The sequence below is a fragment of the Cervus canadensis genome, chromosome 8 (genome assembly GCF_019320065.1).
Source record: "Cervus canadensis isolate Bull #8, Minnesota chromosome 8, ASM1932006v1, whole genome shotgun sequence".
Classification (NCBI taxonomy): domain Eukaryota; kingdom Metazoa; phylum Chordata; class Mammalia; order Artiodactyla; family Cervidae; genus Cervus; species Cervus canadensis.
The window spans coordinates 28,385,805-28,400,234 of NC_057393.1; the positions used below are offsets into that span (position 1 = coordinate 28,385,805).

Genomic DNA, 14,430 nt, shown 5'->3' on the forward strand with positions numbered 1-14,430 from the left:
TGTGTCTTCACATGTGAGTTACTCTTGGTGGAATAACTATCCCCTCTTCTCCACTTAGCAAACACCTATTTATCTTTTAGGGCCCATAAACATCACCTGTTCTGTCAGATCTTCTTGAGAGAACCATTTTCACCTCTGAGCTCTCATGGCATTTTATAGAAAAGTCCAACTTCTACTTAACACATACACTCTCATTTATTTACCTTTTTTCTTGACCACTATGGGAACTCCTGAGATATGTCTTTTTCTATCTGCTCTAGCACACAACTTGACACATAGTAAAAGCATCCCTAAATGCTGCCTGAATAAATGAGCAAATGACCAGCTGATTTCACTTTCCAAGCTTTCTTGACTGGCCTCTACCTGTGGATCAGTCCCTGCCAGTTTCCTGAAAGCTACAAGGAATTCAGACCGAATTCATTCTGGCTGCCAATTGGGTCCAGGAAGGGACAGTCAAGCATTGGTCAATCCTAGAGTGGAAGATAGTCAGAACTCCAAACCCCTGTGTCCACCTCTTCCAGAACCAGGAGGAATGGGAGAAGTGGAGGGGGCGGGGGTGGGGTGGGGCAGGAGGCGCTGCTTTGTCTCCTTTAAAGACCCAAGGAACACTTAGAAATTCACTTACAAACATAACAAGTGCAAAGGACCTCAGAGATAACAGAGATAATACATTCACCTCATTTTACAGATGAGAAAAGTGAGTTTCAAACGAGTCAAGAGGCCGACTGGGGAGCCCACGGTAAATTAAAGGCAGAGTCTTAAATACAGCGCAGGTGTCCTGAGTCTTTATGACACCAGGCATCTTTCAGCAATAGAATCTCCAGACTGGGGTTCATGGGATCCCAGGTCAAGATCCACTTTTACCACTGACTGACTGGGGGAGCTGCAGCCGACCTAAAATCTTGGATTTCAGTTTCCTCTTCTGTAAAACACAGTGGAAAACAGCCTCTCGGGACTGCGGGGAAGAGCAAATGACATAGTGAACATGAAAAGATTTATTAGTAACAGAACGCAGAGCGGAGCGAGGTAGTGTGGGGGAAACTAGGGGTATTCAGAGAAGGGTGTTCCAGTCTCCTCATCTGTATGAGCCTCAGTTTCTTCATCTGCAAATGCAGAACTTGCCCTGGGGGGAGGCTGCGACCTTCCAGCCTTACCCTCCGGGCTGGGCCCGTCCAGGGGGCGCCAGCGCGGAGGGCTGGACCCTGGGGGAAAGGAACAAGGTGCTCGCGCCGGGGGGCGGGGGGGGGGGGCTCGAGTTACCGTCTTGCAGCAGTGCAGTCTTCTCTGCCGCCCGCAGATTCTCCAGCCAGCCGGTCACCGCCATCTTCCCTCCAACGAGCCGCGTGCCTGGCCACTGCCATGGCAACCGTTCCGCCTAGGGTCACTTCCGGATGACCCGGAAGATGTTCTGGGCTTTGGCCTGTTCCCACCCCGCGAACCCCGCGCCCTCCGTCTGCTCTCATTGGCTGCTCTGGTAAGTAGTTTATTCCTGTCCACCCTCGGTGACCAGTCGGGTCCGGAGTTGACCCCATTCTGTACTGAATCTGGGGAGTGAGGAGGAATACTCAGGACAGGATCCGGACAGTCCAGCGCTCCCCTAGCCCCACCCCGGGAGTCCCTGGCGCGCGGTAGCTGCGGTACGCGGCGGGTGCCTCACACCTGCCAGCGTCTTCTCCACCCCAGCTGTGAGGCCAAGACTCCCCAGTCCCGGAAGGCGTCCGACACCTGCTGCAGTCGTGCGTCTCCCCGCAGCTGCGGGCCTGCGCGTCCCGGTGCCGAGAGGGCCAAGACCAGAGCAGGTGCAGGGCGTTCCCCACCCCGGCTCCCTAAACTCCACCAGCCACCCCCACCCTCCCCGTTTTCCTCTGCGGGCCTGTGATGGGGGTAGAGAAAGATACGCAAGTTCCCCCTCGCCCCCACCACCAATCCCCACTCCTTTTGGAAGCCCAAGTCCTTCCTAAAGATGGAGCCCATTCCTAGCCTGGCATCCCGTTTTCGTAAAGCCTTTTGGAAGTGGGATGCAGCAGGAGCAGATACTGCACAGTTAACCTTCAAAGCAGCCCCCTGAGGAATGATACCCTTTGAAAGTGAAAGTGTTAGTCGCTGAGTCCTGTCTGACTCCTTGCGACCCCATGGACTGTAGCCCATCAGGCTCTTCTGTCCATGCAATTCTCAGGGCAAGAAGTAGATAGCCATTACCTTCTTCTGGGGATCTTCCAGACCCGAGGATCAAACTCCCGTCTCCTGCATTGCAGGCAGATTCTTTACCATCTGAGCCACCAGGGAAGCCCATGATGTCATTTGTACCCCCCTTCAAAAGTTCCCTGGATATTTCCACTCTTCTTATTTTCCCCAGTATTCTGAAAGACTGGTGATTGTGCATGCTAAGTCACTTCAGTAGTGTCTGACTCTTTGTGGCCCTATGGACTGTAGCCCACCAGGCTCCTTTGTCCATGTGTAGAGCTAGGCTAAGCCAAGTTTAGTTGGGTTTTGTGAGACTCCTGGGAACTTGGCTACTGTCCCCAGAGTGTTGTCAGTAGAGACCCCACCTTCATAGAGGGGTTGGGGAGCCCCAGGTCTGGGTTGCACATGACAACTGCCCTGATCAACCCTCCAACAGAAAGGTTAGGGTCCAGCCATACCTCAATGGACCCCAGGGGCATCTTGAAGGCATTTCCCAAGCGGAAGAAAATTCACACCAACCCATCATCAAAAGCTCTTGCAAAGATTCCTAAGAGGGAAGACAGAGAAGAAGCAGGAGGTGAGTGGACCCACCCTCAAGACCCTCATGTGCTTGAGCCTCAGGCTTCTTACATCTTTCATGCCCAGAATCAGATATTAACAGCTGACTCTGCCCACCCAGAGCCTGCAGCTTTGTTTGTACCTCCCTTGTCCTAAACTTGATACCCAGTCTTTGACAGGTGACTTTCTGTTTCATCTTTTACCACACGCCGGAAAGTACTCCCTGGTCCCTAAGGAAATGACCGATAGAATCCTTTCCTCTAAGAAGCTGCCTACTGGTGAGGGGAGGGGATCCTTCTCAGGTCCCCAGAGTTATGCTGTTTTGCAGCCAAAGTGACAAATAGATGGCAAAAACTTACATGGTAGGCTGGGTTGGGAGAGGGGAATCTATTAGACTGTGAGGCCTGTAGTAGCAAAGCATGTGCCTTGTGCCTGATACATAATAAGTGTCTATTACTATGTGTTGAAAGAATAAATGATCAAATGAAGTGATTTATAGGCTCCCTGCAATGTGCCAGACACAGTTCTAGGTTACATCAGGGAACAGGACGTATCAGTATCTTTGCCCGTTACATCAGGCGATGGCCCATGAGGAAATTAACTGTGTACTTGTAGTGGAATCCCCAGAAGGCAGGGTGGAGGAAAATGACTGGGGGAAGGGGACTGTGAAGGGTTCATTCGGATCATGTCTGAGAGTATGACAGCAGGCGTCTGGATGCCCCCTCCACAGAGTGGCTGAGCTCCGTGCGGGTGCACATTGTGCCCACCGGCATTGGGAGAGCCCGGGCAGAACTCTTTGAGAAGCAGATTGTCCAGCATGGTGGCCAGATATGCCCTGCTCAGGCCCCAGGGGTCACTCACATTGTGGTGGATGAAGGCATGGACTGTGAGCGAGCCCTCCGCCTCCTTAGACTGCCCCAGCTCCCCCCTGGTGCTCAGCTGGTGAAGTCAGCCTGGCTGAGCTTGTGCCTGCAGGAGAGAAGGCTGGTGGACACAGCAGGATTCGGCATCTTCACCCCCAAGAGGTGGGCTGGTCCTAGTCTTTCCTCAAATGTTTTCTTGAGCTGTTAAACTCTCATTGTCTTAATTAGACACATTAAAAAAACAAAGATTTCAGATTCGAGAAGGATTGGGAACAGATATGGGGTGAGACTTTGGTGTCTTAACCTGCCATCACCATCCTGCAGGTACCCGGATCAAGCACAGCTCAGCAAGGCAGACCAACTCTCTTTTACACCTCCTGGAGCCGGTGAGGCTCAGCCCAGGACAGCCCTGTCTCCTTCCCGACCTCCCACCAGACCTGTATCTCCTGCCTGGAGGGCAGAGGCAGTTGCAAGCATCCAAGCCCAGGTCAGGAGCCTCCCAGCCCCCACAGCTCCCTTCTCCTGGGAACCAGATCACAGAAACAGGGAGAGCCTGGTGTTCAGAAAGTCTCAGGCCCCTGAGAGAGGAGGGCTGTCTTTCTTGAGAAGTCTTTTAATTCTTCCCAGCATTCATCACTCCTGTATTTGCCTATCTACCACATTTCACTGGGGATCCTAGGGCTGGGCACTAGGGGAGGCCAGGTGGAACACGGCCCCACACTTAAGGAGATACAGGTCTGTTGCAGAAAACCCAGCATCATACTTGGGTCTGACTAGGAAACTCAGCCCCCACCTTGAAGGAGCCCTCCTCATGGGGGTCATGAACTTACTGTCTCTTCTCCTTCCCTATCTCAAGACCAGCTCTGATGGTGAAACCAGTGATGGGGAAGAGACCCAGGTTAGCGGTGCTGATCTGGAAGCCCTGATCAGCGGCCGCTACCCCACCCCCTTTGAGGGAGATGGTGAGCCTAGCCCAGCCCCCAAGGGCCTGGATAAGTGGGTCTGTGCACAGCCTTCGAGCCAGAAGGCAATCAACCACAACCCCCATATCACAGAGAAGCTGGAAGTATTGGCCAAAGCCTACAGTGTTCAGGGAGACAAGTGGAGGGCCCTGGGCTATGCCAAGGCCATCAATGCCCTGAAGAGCTTCCACAAGCCTGTCACCTCCTACCAGGTACCTGGGGGCCAGGGGAGGACATGTGGGGGGCTGGGTGGGGGTCTTCTGTAGTGGGGGTCAGGTGGAGGGCTTAACATTTTCTGATGTCTGGGACTTTCACAAAAGAAAAAAACAGGGAGATTAATGAAAGCAGCTTGGCAAAAATCTCGATAATTATAAAAGCTGGGTGTTGGGTCTGTGGGATCCAGTATACTCTTTTACTTTCGAGTTTTTCCATAATAAAAAAGTTGCTTAAAAGTTTAGTCTTTGAAGATCAACAGGCCAGAGTTTGAATTCTGGTTCTCATTATTCACTAACTGCCTGACTTTCAGCCAGTCATTCAAATCCTCTGAGCGTCAGTCTCCTCACGAGTAAAAAGTGACCAAGAACACTAGCAAACACAGTGTTCCCATGAGGACTTAAAGAGATGACCCATGTAGTGCAGGACCTGATACAGGTTAAAGCCTCACTCTGGCTCCCCTGCTGTGGTGGTAATGCTGCCTAGTGTCATCACTGCTGCCTGTGCTGAGCTCTGTCCCTCTGGGAACCAGCAGACAAGTTACCCAGCCCACTCCATCCAGACTTCTCATCTTCAGCCGTGCCCAAGCTTTACACAGCTATCAGTTGCCCACCAACCAGACTGGCTTTTACTCAAGACGTCTCCTAAAGGAGTCAGTTTCCCCACTACTGACTCTCTTCCTCCCATCTTCTCACCTTTCCTTCCTTCTTACCTTTCCTTCCTGCCTCTGCCTCCTCTTCCTCTAGGAGGCCTTTGGCATCCCTGGGATTGGAAAGCGGATGGCTGAGAAGATTGTCGAGATCCTGGAGAGCGGGCATCTGCGGAAGCTGGACCACATCAGCGAAAGCGTGCCTGTCTTAGAGCTCTTCTCCAACATCTGGGGAGCTGGAACCAAGACTGCCCAGATGTGGTACCATCAGGTCACACCCTGTCCTAGCCCCACTTCAGTTTTATGGTATCTTAGAGCTCCTGTCCCACAGTTCTCTCGCCCTGTGCTTTGATGAGAATGAACCCAGGCTAGAGAGGGATCACTTCTCAAAGGGACCAGGGCCCGTACAGATCTCTCTCTTGGTTCTCAGAACTACCCTGTTTGATATCCTTGAGGCTTAGTCTGTGGCGTAGGCAGAGACAAGAAGTATATTTCTCTGTCCCCCAGACAAACAAGGGCCTTCTTGAGCAGACCAGACCTAGGGGCTGAGAATCCAGAACAGTGGTTCCCAAAGCCAGCAATGCCCAGGATCACCCCTAGATTGATGAGATGATGAATGAGTGTTTTAGGATTGGGGCAGGGCTGGATTGAGGTGTGTCTTCCATGCTCCCTGCCTTTCCCAGGTCCCACTGATTATAGACCCTGGGCTTGCTTCATGCCTCATGCTTGCCTTGGAGGCAAGCATGCCTCATGCCCTTGCCTCATGCTTTCCTTGGAGTCTAGGGATGATGAAAACCTTGTGTGTCTGCTTATTCACTGTCTCTTCGTTGGTTCTGGATCCTCATAGCCTTCCCATCTGGCTTCTTTTTTTCAGGGTTTCCGGAGCTTAGAAGACATCCAAAACCAGGCCTGTCTGACTAGCCAGCAGGCCATTGGCCTGAAGCATTATGATGACTTCCTAGACCGCATGCCCAGGGAGGAGGCTGCAGAGATTGAGCAGACAGTAAGCAGATGTCTCAGGGCAGTGAGAGCGCCACTGCTGTAGGGTCAGAGCCTGGCTCAAAGCCAGGAACTCCTGATCCCTCGGGGGGGAGCCCAGCAGGCAGAGGAAGCTGCGGGCCACCAGAGATTGGAACTAGTGGGCAAAGAGCAAGTTGGCTTAGGTAGGGAAGGGCTGCAGCACTAGCTCTCTGGGGTAGGGGTCTCAGTATCAAGCAGAGTTAACCCTGGCTTAGGTGCTAGGATGGTGTTAGGACTGGATTAATGTCAGGGCTTCATCAGAGTTGGATTATGGTCAGAACTACTTGAAGATATTGGGATTTCAGCTGGGCTAGGGTAGGGTGGATCAGGGCAGAGGTTCTTAACATTTTTTGACTCACAAACTTCTTTGAGAACCTAATGAAAACCATGGACTCTCTTCTCTCCACAATCTGTAAAAATGTACAAAGTTGTATATCTCTGCAGCCCTCCAAGGGCTGGTTCAGGGTTTGGGTTAGAATTGGTGTAGAAGCACAATGCCAGTAGGATTTGGTTTGGGGTTAGAGGAAAGCTAGATCTATAGTCAAGTTAAGGTTAGACCTGAATTAGTAGAGTTTTCTTAGTGTTGGATGCTTTTAGTTAAAATTTATGATTGTCCTAGAAATAAGGTTTGGCCAACATTCGGGTTTGGTTTAGAGTTGGGTTAGGGGTTAAATTTATGTAAAACCTAGATTAGAGGGAGAGTAGGGTACATTTAGAGTGAGATGTATCATTTGTTCAGCTGGCATTAAGGTTAGGGGCTGATTTGCTCACTATGGCCTATGATTCTGATACGGCAGAACTCCCTGGAGACTGGCCCAGCTTAGTTGAAATCACCCTCCAGCTCTTTTCCCAGTCACATGACTATGAGGCTGGTGTGGGATGGACAGGCAAGCCCCTTTGTCCACCCATCACTGGGCCTTAGTGCCAGTGATGACCTGTCACTCAGCCACGGTATCTGGGCACAGAGAATGCCCCAGCGAGCCTCCAGCCCCAACCCACTGGAACAGAAGTGGCTCCCCACTGGAACAGAAGGGCCCACTCTCCCCATTTAATGTCTCCAGCTTTAGGAGGTTTTGATGGGATTATTCATCCTAGGCCTCCCACCCTCTCAAGAAGGGGGTTGAGGAGATTAGCAAAGCCTGCCTGTCAGGAGAATTGAGGTATCCAGGGTCCCAGAAATCTCAGTGTCCTGGGGTGGAGACTGGGAAGCTATCCGCATATGAAAGCCCTCAGTGTTTCTGGGGTGGAGACTAATGGGCTTAACCGCCCTCATCTCAGCTCACTCCACACCGAGCCCCATTCCTCCAAGTAAGGATGTGGCCATTGGCTCAGATTCCCTCCCTCTTTGCTCTCTCCTTTCCTTCCCTATACATGCAATTATATTTCTGGGCTCTATCTCCCCAGAGGCCTGGACCAGGGGCACCCTGCCAACCACCTGTCAGGCTTCAGGCCCCAACTTACACACTGCATTTAGCTCTGAATCCAAAGATACCTGGGGCTGCTGAGACCTGGCTGAGGGCTCCTTGGCACCTGGCCCTCTGTACTCAGTGGAGCTTCACACACCTGGGTGTGTGGGGTGGGGCAGACCCCAGAGAAGGTATGTCTGTCTGCTCTTAAAGAGCTCTCAAGGGAAAGAGCCACACCTTCCCTCAGAATCCAAGCTTGGTCTTTCTCATCCCTCTCCCCAGGCCGCATCCAGTGGTGTGAGCACGTTTTCTTCTCTTCTGTCCCAGCAAAGCTAGAGAACTGCTCCCCAGGGTGGATGGAACTCCTCTTCTGTTCCTTGAGGCTCTCTCCCTCAGGCTGGACCATGCATCCAGGGATTGGCTTGGAACCCAAGGGGTGTGTGGGCTCCTGGGACAGGGAAGGCCCACAGCCCTCACCCTCCTCACTGTCCTCTCCCAGGTCCGGGAAGCAGCTCAGGCCTTCAACCCCGGGCTGCTGTGCGTGGCATGTGGTTCATACCGACGGGGAAAGGCAACCTGTGGTGATGTGGATGTGCTGCTCACCCACCCGGATGGCTGCTCTCACCAGGGCATCTTCAGCCGCCTCTTGGACAGCCTCCGGCAGCAAGGTATAAGCCCCACTCCTGGGTGAGCAGGTGGGCAGGGGCAAGGTGGCCCCCAGGCGGGAGAGCCTCAAAGTTCCCATCTCTAGGCAGGAAGCAGGGGAGGCTGCTCCATGAGAACTCCACCTCTCCCCTGGGGCCAGAGCCACTGCAGGGAAGAGATGAATCAGCTCCTCACACCTCCCAGAGGTGCTGCAGGTCAAGGGTTCATCTGATCTTTCCATGACCCTGGTGTACGGGGGCGACATGGGGAGAAGGACTATGCATATTCTATAGAAAAGGACACAGGCCTGAAGAAAGCCTGCCAATAAATGGACAAGCCAGGGACAGAGGACCCAGGGATAATCAGGAGAGGCCTGGGAGGTCAGACGGCCCTGGGCTGGGCAGCCCAGGCCCTGGCTCCCTGCCCTCCCAGCAGTCCTCCTGTGTTGGGCCAGGGTTCCTGACAGATGACCTGGTGAGCCACGAGGAGAACGGCCAGCAGCAGAAGTACCTGGGTGTGTGCCAGCTCCCGGGGCCAGGGCGGCGGCACCGACGACTGGACATCATCGTCGTTCCCTACAGCGAGTTTGCTTGTGCCCTGCTCTACTTCACCGGCTCTGCCCACTTCAACCGCTCCATGCGGGCTCTGGCCAAGACCAAGGGCATGAGCTTGTCAGAGCATGCCCTCAGCACAGCTGTGGTCCGCAATGCCCAAGGCCACAAGGTGGGCTCTGGCCAAGTGCTGCCCACCCCCACTGAGAAGGATGTCTTCAGGTTCTTAGGCCTGCCCTACCGAGAACCCGCTGAGCGGGACTGGTGACCCGGCTGCCCCTCCTGGCCATTCAGCCAGCCTCAGTGGGCTGAACCTCACTGTGTCAACCACTGGCTCCTCTGGGCTTGATGGGAAGAGTCAGTCTGGCTCCCAGGGCTGCCTGGCCCTCTCTGCAGCAGGGTCAGGTGTTACCCTGTCTACCTCACCATTGCCCCTGAAGAATTGTGCACATGGCTCCCTGCCCCATTTTAGGCAGGAACTGGTACCTGGCTTGGGGCCAGCTTCCTGCTTTGGAGGCCCAGGCATCCCCACTTCTCTACCCCAAGGAGGGTCTAGCTGCTGGGGGTGGGATGGGGGTTGCAGGGGAGAGGCATATTGCTTTGGTCCAGCATCACCCAAGACCCTTCAGAGCAAACGAGCCGCTCCAGAAGTGCTTCCTCCACCTACCTCCCTCGCAGTGCAGCTAGAAGTGTGGGGAGGGGGCACCCCAGGATCGATGAGGACAGTGTTTGAAGGCCCAGGGGCCCGATAAAGTGCACTTAACATTCAGCCTGCCTGGTGTGTCTGTGAGCTGCTGCAGCCTCTGCCTGCCTTTCTCCCGGGTAGGGACAGAGATCGGAGGTGAATGGGAACCCAAGCAAGTTAACAGTTCTCCAAATGGGCCAGGCCTGAGTCAGCTCCTGAACAACCCAGAAAGGAGTAGGGGTGGACATTAAGAGGGAGGATTGGTGGAGCTGGGAATTAGGACTGCCTGTCTACCCATCAGCATGTCCTGTGGGCCCTGTCCTAGAATAGGCAATACCTAAGGATATGAACAAATGTAACAAGGCTCATTGAAAGTGAAAGTGAAAAGTTTCAAATGTAACAAGGCTCATTAGGAACAACTAAATGGTGACCTGTGTGCCACTGACAGGGCTGAGACAGTCAGGGAAGGCTGTGCTGCCTGGAGGAGCCAAGGGGCAACTTGGAGGAAATAGCCTATTTGAGAAGGGTAAACCATTCTCTGGGGACAACTAAGGACCCTGCTTTAGAGAGGATGCTCTGTGCCGGGTGAGAGTCAGAAGGCCAGGCTGGTAGAGGACTGAAAGTTGAGCTGAGGGGCTTAGTTTGAGCAGCTTGGAGAGGCCAGCTGGTATTACCAGGGTGGTTTTGGAGGCTGGAGCTTACAGGACAGGAAAGATTTGGTGAGGGGAGTGGTGGGGTGGGAAGGTTTGGCATACCAAGTATAAAACCAGGCTCAGAGGCAGGAGAAGGTGGCTGTGAGGATCCTGGGCCGCAGAACTGGGATCCACCGGAGTGTGCTGGCTGTGCGGCAGGGACGGGGCGGGCCCTGAGTCCTGCATCTGTCTAATTGCAAACTCCTAGAGCGGGCCTTTGTTGGCCTGGTCTCAGTCAGGGGATCCCAGCAAGCTTAGAATGGGCCCAACTCTCGCACAGAGCCCTGAAGTGCCAGCCACGGGGCCTTACCTATATGGGTCATGTCAGGGAAGGAATCAAAAGCCATGGAGGCTGTGGGGCCCCTTTCACAGCTCGTACCAACCAGAGAAGCCACATCAGAGGACTAGAAGCCTTCGTAAGGGCAACTTCCCCAGTGGCTCAGTGGTAAAGAATCCTCCTGCCAATGCAGGAGATGCAAGTTTGATCCCTGGTTTGGGAATATTCCCTGGAGGAGAAAATGACAACCCACTCCAGTATTCTTGCCTATAAAATCCCTGGCGGACTGCAGCCCCTGGGGTCACAGAGCACACACGCACACAGCATAAGCGTTCATGGCAGGTGAGCCTCTCCTTGGAGCTTCTACTCCCAGGGAGGTGTAGGTGTCTGGGGCCTGGAATGGACAGGAAGAGCTGGGACTCTCTGGGCCCCACAGGTGTCAGGGTTGTTTTCGGCCCATTAGGAGCTCTGCTAATCTACTCTGGACTGGGGCCTCCGTGCCTGCCACTATCCCTAGCAAGGGGTGGAGCTGGCAGAAGCCCAAAGCCTGGGGTGTCTGCATCTAAATGTGGATGCTGCTACTTCCCACTTGAATGCCCAAGCCTGCTCAGCAGCCTCTCCAGCCCCGGAGGACCAGGGCCTCCAGGACAAGGAGAAGAAGGAACCAGTGGGTCCCAGAATAATTTGGCCAACTAACCCCTCCCTACACACAGGAAGTCTTCAGAACCAAAGGGAGGGATGGTGCTGGTTTTTGGGTCTGGAACCAGAGGCCTGGCCCCTCTTCCTGCCATGTCTTAGAGGGAGGAAGGGGAGGTTCTCCCCCACCTCCAGCCTCCCTGAGATTCAGAAGTCTGGAGACCGTCAAACCAGGCAGATTCCTGGTCCCACATCCTGACAAGGGCAACAGGAAATTATGGGTTAAAAAGAAGAGTGCCCACACCCTCTAGAGAGACCCACCCTCAGGGTGGTGTCCTCTGGACTGCTCAGGGACACAGGAGCGTGGGAGAAGATCCAATGGAGGGACTCTGGTCCTGAGAAAGGCTGCTTAGTTAGGCAGAGGGGGAAGTTCTCTTGAGTCCAAACTAAAAAAAGGGTGTGACCAGCCACTTGAGAGCCTGAAGTGGATTCCTGGGCAGACTTTCAACCCAGTGCCCCATCCTGCTGGAAGGGAGACTGGATTGTGGAGCCCTGGTGGAAACTGTGATACTATCTTAAAACTGAGCACCCCAAAACTATCACCCACTCACCACCTGGTCCTAATGAGGAGGAAGGGCCCCACAGACCTGCTTCCTGCCTCCAGTTCAGCTCATCATTGTTCTTACCCTGAGCTTCAGTGGTCTCTGACCAGACCACAGGTGTGGTGGGCAGGGTAACGGTCTCCCAAAGTTGTCCACAGCCTATTCTCTGGAACCTGTGACTATATTACCCTACTTGGTAAGAAAGGGATGTTGCAGATTTAATTAAGGTTAAGAATTTTGAAATGAGATTAGCCAGTGGCCCCAATCTAATCATGAGTCCTTGAAAGTTGAGAACTTTCCTGGCTAAGATCAGAGAGCTGTGATGAAGGAAGGTAGGTCAGAGAGATGTGATGTTTCTGCCTTTAAAGATAAATGGGGCTACCAGCCATGGAATGTGGGCAGCCTCTAGAAACCAGAAGAGGCAAGGAAACAGATCCTACTCTAGAGCCTCCATAACAGAACACAGCCCTGCCAACACAGTTTTATCCTGGGGAGACCTGTGTCAGACTGCTAAACAATGCAACTGTTTAGTGATAACTTGGTGGTGTTTTAAGCCACCAAGTGTGTAGAAATTTGTTACTGCAGTGATAGAGGACCAGTACACACCCTTCTCTCCCTGTACAATGAGTGAAGGGATGGTGGGTATGAGCAGGCCCTGCTGTGAGGTGGAGGAGGTCCCTGGAAGCGCAGTAGGGTGTGGGGAAGGGGAGGGGCCTCACCCCACGCCTGGAGTAGGGGAAAGGCAGATGGTAGGCAAAGCTGGAGGCCCAGTCCTCATGGACGGGCTGCCCTGTGCTCAGTCTGAGGCTCCCAGTTTCCCTCTGACACTTTGAGCCCAAGGCACAATCCTCTCTGAGCTGCTTGGCCCCAACCCTGCCAACCTGGGAGCCTCATCTTTTCCTGACTTCCCTCATAAAGAATCAGTTGGTAAAGAATCCGCCTGCAATGCAGGAAACCCAGGGTTGATTCCTCGGTTGGGAAGATCCCCAGGAGAAGGAAATGACAACCCACTCCAGTACTCTTGCCTGGAAAATCCCATGGATGGAGGAGCCTAGTGGGCTGCAGTCCATGGGGTTACTGAGAGTCGGACACGACTGAGTAACTTCACTTTCACTTTTCACTTTCATACACTGGAGAAGGAAATGGCAACCCACTCCAGTGTTCTTGCCTGGAGAATCCCAGGGATAGGGGAGCCTGGTGGGCTGCCGTCTATGGGGTTGCACAGAGTCGGACACAACTGAAGCGAGTTAGCAGCAACAGCAGCAGCCAGTATTCTTGCCTGGGAAATCCCATGGAAATCCCATGGACAGGGGAGCCTGGGGGGCTCCCATGGGGTTGCAAGAGTTGGACATGACTTAGAGACTAAACCACCACCATCTTTTCCCAAGGCCTGGGTTGATAACGTTGCCACTGAAAGGGAATAAGACCAGGGCAAACTTTCCTCCTGGGTTCTGGCTGCTCCTGATTAAACAGGTGTGGGCACAGGGCCAGGGTCTCCGAGGCCTGGAGTGGATGTGGCAAGGAGGGCAGGCACAGCTATGTCCTGTCCTCCAGGAGTCAAGGACTGGGAATGGGAAACCCAGGCCCTTGGTCCTGCTTCACCACAGGGGAGTCATGAGTTCCTGTCCCTTTGAACGGAATGGGATACCTCTTGCCCAGATGAGAGACGATAGCTTGGAGGAGACATTGGCTTTACTCCCTCTCCACTCCCCCAACAGGAGAGCTCCTTTCCAGGTCCTCCCCACCATCCAGAGATCAGCCTCACACGGCAGTTACAGCTCTTGGGGCACCTGCTGCCCCAGGCCTAGGAGGGGCTTAGCCTCCAGACCTTTAGCCCTCTGTCAGCTCTGCCCTTCAGTCCGGACACGAGCCAGATAGTTTTCCAGAACACCTGAGCAGCCCTGCCTCTAAGCTCTGGGACAGGGGGACCCTCAGGCCTGAAGTCCCCAAACTGGCCTGAGACTCTGGGCCAGGCCTCGCCCCTATTGTCTGAACCAGGGGCTCTGCAAGCCTTGGTCCCCTACACTGCGGGTAAGTACAGAAGCTGAGCCCCAGTGAAAGACTAGAGGGAGCACCCTGAAAGACATCCCAGAGGTGAGGAGAGTACCCAGTGGTGAAGGGACTGTGGGCAGGGCTCTGAGAATGCCATGGGGGGGGCGAGTACAGGCACCAGGCAATGGGCCGCTGCACGGTGCTGGAGTGGCTGTGGAACCTCTGTCTGACCCTTCACTCTGCAGCACCAGGGGGCCTGGTGCTGATGGAGCAGGCAAATGGCCCCAGACTTCGTGTTCCTCCAGCAGCAAGACACCCTGAACCCTACCGCCCTCACCCACCAGGCTCTGTCTGGTTCTCTCAGCAATGCTGCCACTGTGCCCGTGTCTGACTGCGGGGCCATTTGCCTGTGCGCCTAAAGTACATCGCTGGGCCCGTGTTTGAGTGCTGCAGGCTCATGACTCCACACTTGCACACATGTGTGGACAAGCCGGG

At 54.0% G+C, this 14,430-nt stretch overlaps 2 protein-coding genes across 6 annotated transcripts in view; one reads left to right on the forward strand and one right to left on the reverse strand.

Annotated features, from left to right (window-relative positions):
- Positions 1–1,390, reverse strand: part of DPCD (deleted in primary ciliary dyskinesia homolog (mouse)) — a 22,993-nt gene extending 21,603 nt beyond the window's left edge. Inside the window, exon 1 of the mRNA XM_043475658.1 lies at positions 1,261–1,390. Coding sequence (XP_043331593.1) covers positions 1,261–1,324 — 64 coding nt within the window. The 5' untranslated portion in view covers positions 1,325–1,390. The remainder of the gene's footprint in view (positions 1–1,260) is intronic.
- On the forward strand, positions 1,315–9,820 carry POLL (DNA polymerase lambda). Of its 5 annotated transcripts, none has more exons than XM_043475651.1 (9): positions 1,375–1,474; positions 2,621–2,761; positions 3,473–3,767; positions 3,930–4,092; positions 4,462–4,779; positions 5,527–5,700; positions 6,304–6,432; positions 8,355–8,523; positions 8,955–9,820. In XM_043475651.1, exons 2-9 carry the CDS (start codon positions 2,647–2,649, stop codon positions 9,317–9,319), a joined length of 1,728 nt encoding a protein of 575 aa, XP_043331586.1. In that variant the 5' UTR covers positions 1,375–1,474; positions 2,621–2,646; the 3' UTR covers positions 9,320–9,820. The 5 variants fall into 5 exon arrangements, with proteins under 5 accessions (XP_043331590.1, XP_043331586.1, XP_043331587.1 ...); XM_043475652.1 differs by lacking the exon at positions 1,375–1,474 and adding an exon at positions 1,486–1,799; XM_043475650.1 differs by lacking the exon at positions 1,375–1,474 and having other exon boundaries at positions 1,486–2,761.
- The last annotated feature ends 4,610 nt before the right edge of the window (positions 9,821–14,430 follow it).